We start from the raw sequence: 10,599 nt of genomic DNA on the forward strand, positions 1-10,599 counted from the left end.
AGTCGCCATCTTGCCAAAGGATTTATAGCCGGGAGGAAGAATGGACTTGTTTTCAGACTGCATTCCTAGTGAATCTCCTCAGAGGTTTTGAGAAAGGAGGCAGATTGGTGAAGATTAATGACGCTAAGACTGTTTTGATGTATGGAAGTGATGTTATATGGAAAACGTCTGGATATGGCTACTGGATAAAAAAAAAAAATATCCACGCAGGATTACAAACTGTTCTAAGCAGCTTGCGGAGACTATCAGAGGTCACAAAGAGAAAGGAAAAATATATGAAAATAACAACAAGAGATGTGGAAAATAATAAGAAAGGACTGGATAGTACTGTGAACATCATAAGGTTAGATTTGTGGACATTAAAAGAGCAGTAAGAAGTAAGAAGTTGATTGGATCCCTTCAGAACTTGAAATATGGGTACCCTCAACAAAAATTTAAAATTCGGCTGTGTAATTTGGAATTTATGTAATTGATTTGATTTGATGTGATTGGTTGGTTAATAAAAAATTATTCTTAAAAAAGAAAAAAAAGAAAAAGGGAAAATACCAGACTCCTGGACTGAAGCATATGTTACATTAATACCCAAAGCAGACGGGGATCTCAAACTAATCCCCAACTACAGACCAATAACTTTACTAAATTGTGACTATAAACTTTTTGCTGAAATAATTGCAAATAGATTAAAAGATATATTAAAAGAAATAATAGACCCCAAACAAGCAGATTTCTTACCAGGGAGACAAATATTGAGTAACACCAGGAATGTTGTAGATATTTTGGACTATTTAGAATTTAAAACTGATAAAAAAGCAGCACTTTCCTGCTGGATGCAGAAAAAGCATTTGATAATGTCTCCTGGCATTTTATGAAAAAGCAACTAGAAATATTGGGAGTAGAAGGGCAAATGGGAAAGGCCATAGAAGTGATATACCAACAACAAAAAGCAAGGTTAATTATAAATGGAAACCTGACTGAAGAATTTCCAATTACAAAGGGGACAAGACAGGGTTGCCCCCTTTCACCCCTATTTATATTAGCTTTGGAAGTTTTGTTGCAAAATCTTAGAAAAGATAAAAGGAATTACAACTGGGGGGAAAATCATATGAAGTTAGAGTATTCATGGATGACTTGATAATAACAACACAAGACCCAAAAGAATGTATCCCAGAAGCGCTAGAAGTAATTAAAGCATACGAAAAAGTGGCAGGTCTGAAGGTAAACTACCAAAAAACTAAGATATTAACTAAAAATCTAACTATGGAGGGGGGAGAGAAATACAACAGCTGACAGGATTAACGATTAAAGGCAAGGTAAAATACCTAGGGATCTGGATATCAACAAAGGGTATTAAACTTTATGAAGATAACTACACCAAAGTATAGAAAGAGAATAAAGAAAATATGGAAAACTGGACAAGATTACAACTCTCTCTATGGGGCAGAATCTCGGTAGTTAAGATGAATATACTTCCCAAAATGATCTTTTTATTTCAAACAATTCCGATACTGGGAGGGATGAAGTGTTTTCAAGAATGGGAAAGAGATAAGGCGAGATTCATATGGAACGGGGGGAAACCAAGAATAAAATACCAACTATTAACAGATAAAAAACACTATTTGAGGTTGAATCCTGACAAGACAGAAGTACTGTTTTGGGGGGACAGGAGGTGGGCAGGTGTGGAGGATTCCCTGGTCCTGAATGGGGTAACTGTGCCCCGAAGGACCAGGGGCGCAGCCTGGGAGTCATTTTGGACTCACAGCTGTCTATGGAGGCACAGGTAAATTCTGTATCCAGGGCAGCTGTCTACCAGCTCCATCTGGTACGCAGGCTGAGACCCTATCTGCCTGTGGACTGCCTCAGCAGAGTGGTGCATGCTCTGATTATCTCCCACTTGGACTACTGCAATGCGTGGGGCTACCTTTGAAGGTGACCCGGAAACTACAACTAATCCAGAATGCGGCAGCTAGACTGGTGACTGGGAGGGGCCACTGAGACCATATAACACAGGTATTGAAAGACCTACATTGGCTCCCAGTACGTTTCCGAGCACAATTCAAAGTGTTGGTACTGACCTTTAAAGCCCTAAACGGCCTCGGTCCAGTATATCTGAAGGAGCGTCTCCACCCCCATCGTTCTACCCAGACACTGAGGTCCAGCACCGAGGGCCTTCTGGCAGTTCCCTCACTGCGAGAAGCCAAGTTACAGGGAACCAGGCAGAGGGCCTTCTTGGTAGTGGCGCCCTCCCTGTGGAATGCCCTCCCACCAGATGTCAAAGAGAACAACAACTACCAGACTTTTAGAAGACATCTGAAGGCAGCCCTGTTTAGGGAAGCTTTTAATGTTTGATGTATTACAGTATTTTAATATTTTTTTGGAAGCCACCCAGAGTGGCTGGGGAAGCCCAGCCAGATGGGCGGGGTATAAATAAATAATAATAATAGTAATAATAATAATAATAATAATTACTACTACTACTACTATTCTGAAACTAAATCAACTCCCACAAAAAACTAAATTAAATAAAAAAATATAACAACCAATTCATGACTTGCAGTCAACACGGACTGTGAACCACTTACTCTAGCTTTCCTTTCTCCCTGCCACCATACTTTTCCATTTCTCTAATAGCTCAGGAAAAAAGTAAAATATGCTTGACTACATCAATTTATAAGGCCTATCTCTTTCAAATTTATAGGAAAAATAGAACAAAGACACACTCAGAAATCATAAGAATAGTCACACATTACCAAACAAATTCACTATGTGTTCTTGCAATAACTCAAACTTTTGCAAAGCAAGAAATTGTCATATTATAATTATAATGAAAATTCCCCACACTATTGAACATTTATATATATGCACACACACAAATTATAACTCCAAACACAAACTCACCCTTGTTTGACTGATTTCTTTTCCCATGAGGAATTCTGTTAATACTCAGGATATATCCATCATCTGTCACCACTTCATATTCCTCACTGGGATAGCCTCTGAAAGAAATAATTTCGCTCTGCAAGGCCAAGAGAGTTTGGTTGAGAAGGTTATAAAGTGGCTAAAAAATGCCTAAACACTTATTTTCACAGAAAACAATTGGTAACTAGAGTACGCAGATAGGTGAAAAGCCAGTTAAAGTATTAAGATTGTGAATGTGTCAAACACAATCAGTTGTTTGCCAGTTCAAAAGAAATCTAAGAATTGATTTCCTGCCTCCCTCTGGCATAATTAGAAATGAAGGGAGCCTTCTGTTGCTGAGGGTCTTGGTGTACCACTTAAATATTTTTCTTCTTTCAGTGGAGCAATTATAATGAACTCTGCAAGATGCTAAAGTTGCCACTGTTGGAGCAACTAAATGAAGTTCACAGGGCATTGGCGTTCAGTGAAGCACAAGCTGGGAACTACTTTAGGCTGCTTATTCATTTAAAGAAAATGTTGTAAGCTATGCTGAGCAATCATTCATTGGCAAGACAAAGTATGTATTCAAAATAAAAGAATAATAAATACTTTCTTGCCCTCTAAAATCCCAGCAGCCCATTAAAAAAATGAACTTCAGTTATATGGAGTATAGCACCATTAAGCATCACTTATTGCCAAAGATTCCTTGAGGTAAGAAGACAGGAAAGAAAAGGTTAATGGCTTACAATATTCATAGTAGCTTCTGGATTTACTTTTCTTCTTTTAAATAATATTTCTGATGTAAGGAGGACTAGGACAAGGCCTGCCCCCAATGTGAAGAGCCACATCCTTGACTTGCCTGGAAACAAATCCATATTCCAGCACAGATGTATGACTGCTGCTCCACAGAGCTAGATTGAAGTGACTGTCGATGAGATGCACTGGAACAAATTCCACAGGAACAAATTACAGGTGCCTTAAATAGCTTGCAATTGTTTGACAATTACAAGCAATACCCACCTGGTGAGAAGAAAAAAATTTATGTAATGATGTGATGGAATTGTCCCTTGCTCAACTTCCAACCTACTCAGAAGTCATTTCCACTGAGTTCACGCAAGTGAGCCTTGATAAACCTGCTTAATCTCAGGATCATGCTTTTGAGCAAAAAGATTCCTTGGTTTTACGAGAAGAACTCCATGGTCCCTTCCAACTCAACAGTTTTACGAATCTTACGAAACTCTTTCCTTGGATCTATGCTCTCTTTTCATTTGCCATCGCAATTCATCTGCTGACCTGATGAGTAAAAAGCAAACAGAAAAACCACACCAAAGTCTCCCAAGTAAGCAGAGCACTCAGGGAGTAGGAGAAGAGATCCTCTTGTGGATTGGAAACTGCTAAGAAACAGGAAATCTTAATTTCATATACTGTATAAGCTCCTGGGGTCTGTCCTGACAGTGATTGAGATCATGGGGTCATAGTAGATCGCTTGCTAAAGATGTTGACCCAGTGTGTAGCTGCTTTGAAGGGGGAAATGGTGGGTTTCATGCTGGGGATCATTAGGAAAGGGGCTGTAGATAACGCTCCCAATATCCTAATGGCATTAGGATCCAAGAACCCGTTGAGGTGCTAGGCCAGTATTTGGAGACAGTGACAGGCAGGATGCGGATCAATTTTTAAAAAACTGAATTCTGAAAGAACATCAGTGCTATGTGTTCCAAGTTCTCCAGTCTGGAAAGTGTGAAGATGGACTGTTCAAGATGGAGTTGCAGTCTCCTGAAAGGAATAGACTTATTGTTTAGGGATTATCCTGGATTATTTCAATCTGTGCTACATAGGCTGCCCCTGAAGATGATTCAGAAACCTCAACTTTACAAAAGGAAGCAGTCAGGTTTTTGGCTAAGATTGTGTATACAACCTGTTTTAAAATACATGGGTACAGGGATCTAGGCCCAATTCAAGGTGCCCACATTAGTGTTTAAAGCACAGAATGAATTAGGCCCCAGAATATCTGAAATATCACCGATCCTTGAAAATGAAATCAGCAGATGGGGCTTGGTAGCAGAGGTTCGGGGTGGTGAGTGCCTAGGAGAGCACAATCTCCCTGGCAGCTTCTATTCCTCACAAAAGTGCATCTGCCATCTTACTTGTATAGTTTCCATCATATGGTGAAGACATGTCTTTTTGCCCTGGCCTTTGACATCTGAGATATACATTTTCTTTTAAAGTGCTCAGGTTAAAGGTTTGGTGTGCATAAAATGTGATGTTTGTATGCATGGAAGTTAACTTATGTACCAGTGTGTATTTGGAAAGCAGAGAAGTTTGCAATTCAGGGAGATGGTCCATTCTAGGTGAAAGTGAAAGCCTAGTGGGGTGGTTTTTTCCCCATTCCAGAGGGTTTAGGCTACCTAATGACTCATTACAAGCAGATCCCTCATCAGCAGAAAATTTAAACCTGAAAAGTCAACATCCTTGTATTGTGGGAAACTGGCAGAAAAATTGCCAGCTCGGCATGTTGGGAGAAGGGTTTCTGAGCATCCATCTGTCTTGAGGCACAATGTAACAGGATATGCAAAACCCGTACTTAGAAAGATCCTAGACTGGGGAGTTCCTATTGCCTTTTGAATCTAACAATGTTGCCAGTTTCTGCTTAACTCCAAATACCTCTCTGAAACAATCTATTATATTAAGCAAGTTGATGCTATCTGCTGTCACAAGATAGAGCTGGCCTTCCCATGCTTCCCCTCCTCTTGTCTTGATGGCCTTCTTTCCCCTGGTGTAACTACACCTTTATTCCCTGCCATTATAAGCACTAAACACAAATTTAAACAAATTTAAACAATAATTTCTTTTTCTGTCCACCAGGGATCGCAATTTCAGAAATTAAATTTGGAAGCTGTAATTTAACTAGATTCCACCAGATGACATGCAAGATCACTTCTTTGACTCCAGATCCCTTGAGCATATATATGTAAATTTAAGATTTTTTTTTATTTGCTCCAGTGTGTATCAATTTACCCTTGCTTGGATTGAATTGCCTTTACCATTTCACTGCCTCTTTGAAGAGATCATTTTGAATTCATTTATTCCTACTCTTTTCTTCCTGTTTCTTAACAGTTACTAACCCACAAGATGCCCTCTCCTCCTACTCTAATACACTTACTGGGAAGCCTTTGGCATGGTGTGATTTACTCACTAGGTCAGAAGATGAATTGCAATGGAGATTAAAAAGTGTGCATAGATTTAAGGGAAGAGTTTCATAAGCTAAGTTAGAATGATTTTAAAATCAAACCACAGACCAAACCGTTTTTAAATGCTATTTTATGGATTATGAAGAATTCTCACTTTTATGGTCCCCATTTTCAGCTGTGAATTTCATCTCTGTGCAGCAGTTGGAAAAATGCACTTCAGTTCATCAATGCAAGAAAAAAACCCCCAGGTACAATCATTTGAACAGAGTTCAAGATGCAAATATATAGATTTGTGAAGTTACAAAAAGTGGCTTCCCATAAGTTATAAGTAAAAAAAATAAGTAAAAAAACAAACAAGCCCTATTCACACCATTACAGTCTTGTGACCATTACTCTAATATAGTTAATACCTTAAGATTGCAGATGTGCAGAAAAAGGATCACCTCACATCATTGTGACATCAGGTTATGGAAAGATGGAGGAGATAAGATTCCAGCCTGCGGATCAGATCCACTTCCCACCACTGCTCTAATTATTATTATTATTATTATTATTATTATTATTATTATCATCATTATTATTATTATCAATACCCTGTCCATCTGGCTGGGTTTCCCAGCCCCTCTGGGTGGCTTCCAAAAGAATATTAAAAATACAATAAAACATCAAACATTAAAAACTTCCCTGAACATGGCTGCCTTCAGATGTCTTCTAAAAGTCAGATAGTTGTTTATTTCCCTGACATCTGATGGGAGGGCAATCCAAAGGGCTGATGCCACTGCCAAGAAGGCCCTCTGTCTAGTTCCCTGTAACCTCACTTTTTGCAGTGAGGGAACCACCAAAAGGCCCTCGGCGCTGGACCTCAGTGTCCGGGCTGAACGATGAGAGTGGAGACGCTCCCTCAGGTATACTGGGCCAAGGCCATTTAGGGCTTTAAAGGTCAGCACCAACACTTTGACTTGTGCTCAGAAACGTACTGAGAGCCAATGTAGGACTTTCAGGACCAGTGTTATATGGTCTCGGTGGCCGCTCCGAGTCACCAGTCTAGCTGCCGCATTCTGGATTAGTTGTAGTTTCCGGGTCACCTTCAAAGGTAGCCCCACGTAGAGCGCATTGCAGTAGTCCAAGCGGGAGATAACCAGAGCATGCACCACTCTGGCAAGACAGTCTGTGGGCAGGTAGGGTCTCATCCTGCATACTGGATGGAGCTAGTAGACAGCTGCCTTGGACACAGAATTGACCTGCGCCTCCATGGACAGCTGGGAGTCCAAAATGACTCCCAGTCTTCACTGAAGCAGGACCTGGAGGAATTTTACCCTTATGCTTTTTATATAATCAGTTATCCATATAATCAGTTATCAGTTATCCATATATTCATATATAACCAGATATTTCTATGATGATTTTATATAATCCATGTTTGAACCATGAAAGCTTCTGCTTAGCTTATAGCAAATTGCTTAGAGCTGAAAAATCCTAAATGAACTCTGCCCTAGTACCCTCCCTTGTTCTCTTCGATGTCTCACTGAACAAAAGGGGGGGAAGCAATAAATCTGATGTGCTGGCACTTCCCCCCTGTACCAGACAGGGTCCTGAGCAGCTAAACAGGATGATGCTAACCGATGCTAACCCCAGTATGTCCCAGTATAGCAGATGGTCGTGTAGGAGCACAACAGCCGATGTTCCCTTTTTGCCTTAAGTTTCTGTTTCTTGCCATAAATCTGGGGGAAAGGTTAGAACTGCATGTTCAGACTGTAAAAGCAGAAGTTGGGAGGGAACTCTTTACATGATCAGGGAGCAAAGCTTGAGTGCGTCATTCGTTTATTTGGGCTGTCGTTTGCGATTGTATCCGATTATGTCATGATCTATGATGTATGTACTCAGGTATAAAGCCTCTGGGCGCTAGAGCCCAGTCTTTTGGAAAGGATTCCACTGGGTCAATTATTGCTCAGCAATAAACATCACTTTCTTTTTCTCCACTGCTGCGTCTGTCAATCCTTGGACACTATTTGAGTTGGCCACTGGTACCTTAAAATCCTCGCAACACACACCTGGTCCTTCAGGGGCACAGTTACCCCATTCAGGACCAGGGAGTCCTCCACACCAGCCCGCCCCATGTCCCCCGAAAACAGTACATGTGTCTTGTCAGGATTCAGCATCAATCTGTTAGCTGCCATCCATCCTCCAACCACCTCCAGACACTCACACAGGACCTTCACGGCCTTCTAGGCTGACTGACAGCAGTTCTCCAGGGTTTCCAAAGTGTCTCTTTCCTGCACCTCCCTGGAGATACTACAGGCAGAACATGGAACCTCCTTGGGGTGAAGCAAGTGCTCTACTACTGAGCTAAGGTCCACCGAGGACAGTAGTCTAATACATGCTCAGAACTTGCAGTCCAACAAGTAGGAACGGATATCAATGCAGGTATTGAAACTCATTTCCAATTGTGTTTCATCTGAAGGTGCAAGCTTTTAAGTCAGTGTGACACATCAGGTTGCTTTCAGATTTCAGCTTTATTGTTCTGGGATACTCTGAATCTAGAGTGGGTAGCATTCAATTTAGTCATGGTAATTAATTTCAATACTTCTACTCTTTGTAAAACTTAGTTCAATACCATCCAAATCAAATAGTTCATCAAGTGCAGGTATGCCTTTAAAGAACAAAGTACAAGTTGCAAACATGTAGAGCTGTGAAGTTACAAAAAGTGGCTTCCCATAAGTTAGTTCTGCAGTACAAGTAAAGGAAAACTATTCACAACATTTCAGTCTTGAAAATATTACTCTAATAAAGTTAACGCCCTAAGATGTACACAGGTTCAGACATTGCTAGAACAAAGATGTTAGCAGAGATTGGCACTCTTTGGAAAGCCTCACTATTAGCCAATTGCTGGAATTGGCATATTGCTACACACGGAGCTTTGCAAGCCATGACAATCAGCTGGATCACCTCACATGATTGTGACGTCAGGTGATTTGACAGTTGGAGAAGATAAGGCCCAAGCCTCCTGATCACACCCACTTCCCCACCACTGCTCTGCACTGACTGGCAGATGGTCTCCAGGGCTTCACAATGGGCTCTTTCCTGATCCCACCTGAAGATACTACAGGCAGAACATGGAGCCTCCTAGGTGTGAAGCAGGTGTTCTACCATGGAGGGCAGCATTCTAATACATGCACAAAACCTGCATTCCAACAAGTAGGGACTGATATCAGTGCATATTTCTAAAATTCTTTCCAATAACTTTCAGTTCAGTCTTTCAGTAACTGTGACATGCCAGGTTGCTTTCATGGTGCAGATTGAGTGATTTGGAACACTTGAATGTAGAGCTGGTCTTCCTAACTGTGTTATGGCATTCAGTTTAGTCACGGTAATTAATTTCAATACTTCTCTGAGCAAAATTTAGTTCAATCCAAGATCATGTTTCAGAAAAATTTCATTAAAATAGTTTTCACATCATCAATACAATACCACAGGTGTTAGCAAGGAACTTATCTCCACTCTACCCTGCATGATATTTGGGAAGATCAGATATACATCCCAATATACATTACTGTGCAAAATTAGGGGCAGGTCATCCCCCTTCTCCATGACTACCGTTTGTGATGAGAAATCCTCTTATGTCTCGACGCCTCCATTAAAGGCACTTCCGGGTCTGCAGGCAGACTGCTCGCTCTGAGCATCCTGATTGCTGTGAGGAAGCGGGAAGAGTGCTCAGGCAAAGCACCTCCTCAAAAAAGTCTGAAGGAAAAGTTTGGGTTCCAAAGGGTCCAGCAGTGTCAAAGGACGCTCTCTAGGAGCTCCCAAAACTTCCAAGGGAGCCAAGGGAGATCCAAGATTGAGCACAGACACAGAGCGCAATCGAGACCCACAGCAAACTGCCTTAAGGGCCTCCAAGCTGTTAAATAGGACGTCTCCCCCCCACCCCAGGTGTGGGTATTTATCTGCATGGAAAAAATCTGCAGGGACTAAATTAAGTATGAGAAAAATACTGGCTAATGGTTATTTTTAACAAGCATTCCAGGCGATGAACTGAGTTTAATCTGTGATTTGCCTAAAGCACTGGATGCAGAATTTTTAGACTTTATAAATATTTTCTAACAAGAGAGCCAAACTGGAAAGAATTCTAAATATTGTGGAGTGAATGATAATAATAATAATAATAATAATAATAATAATAATAATAATAATAATAATAATTTATTATTTATACCCCGCCCACTCTGGGCGGCTTCCATAAAAACCAAAAATACAGTAAAATATCACACGTTAAAAACTTCCCTGAACAGGGCTGCCTTAAGATGTCTTCTGAATGTCAGGTAGTTGTTTATCGCTTTGACATCTGCTGGAAGGGCGTTCCACAGGGCGGGCGCCACTACCGAGAAGGCCCTCTGCCTGGTTCCCTGTAGCTTTGCTTCTCGCAATGAGGGAGCCGCCAGAAGGCCCTCGGCGCTGGACCTCAGCGTCCAGGCAGAACGATGGGGGTGGAGACGCTCCTTCAGGTATACTGGACCGAGGC

At 41.1% G+C, this 10,599-nt stretch overlaps 1 protein-coding gene and 2 long non-coding RNA genes across 4 annotated transcripts in view; 1 reads left to right on the forward strand and 2 right to left on the reverse strand.

Moving 5' to 3' along the window:
- LOC307216280 (putative lysosomal acid lipase/cholesteryl ester hydrolase) overlaps positions 1–3,856 on the reverse strand; it is a 73,435-nt gene extending 69,579 nt beyond the window's left edge. Inside the window, exons 1-2 of one of the 2 annotated variants that reach the window (XM_079976424.1) lie at positions 3,642–3,837; positions 2,896–3,013 (exon numbers count right to left, since the gene is read on the reverse strand). In XM_079976424.1, coding sequence (XP_079832550.1) covers positions 2,896–3,013; positions 3,642–3,770 — 247 coding nt within the window. In that variant the 5' untranslated portion in view covers positions 3,771–3,837. Of the gene's footprint in view, positions 1–2,895; positions 3,014–3,641 lie in introns of both variants that reach the window. The other variant, XM_079976425.1, reaches the window with a different exon arrangement.
- The window catches only part of LOC307216339, a 265,091-nt gene extending 255,665 nt beyond the window's left edge, over positions 1–9,426 (forward strand). The window contains exon 2 of the long non-coding RNA XR_013839039.1: positions 8,826–9,426. This is a non-coding gene — a long non-coding RNA (uncharacterized lncRNA). The remainder of the gene's footprint in view (positions 1–8,825) is intronic.
- Positions 9,427–10,264: 838 nt separating this feature from the next.
- Positions 10,265–10,599, reverse strand: part of LOC307216359 — a 119,470-nt gene continuing 119,135 nt past the window's right edge. Inside the window, exon 2 of the long non-coding RNA XR_013839060.1 lies at positions 10,265–10,587. This is a non-coding gene — a long non-coding RNA (uncharacterized lncRNA). The remainder of the gene's footprint in view (positions 10,588–10,599) is intronic.

Source organism: Podarcis cretensis (assembly GCF_951804945.1).
Source record: "Podarcis cretensis genome assembly, chromosome: 5".
Classification (NCBI taxonomy): Eukaryota; Metazoa; Chordata; class Lepidosauria; order Squamata; family Lacertidae; genus Podarcis; species Podarcis cretensis.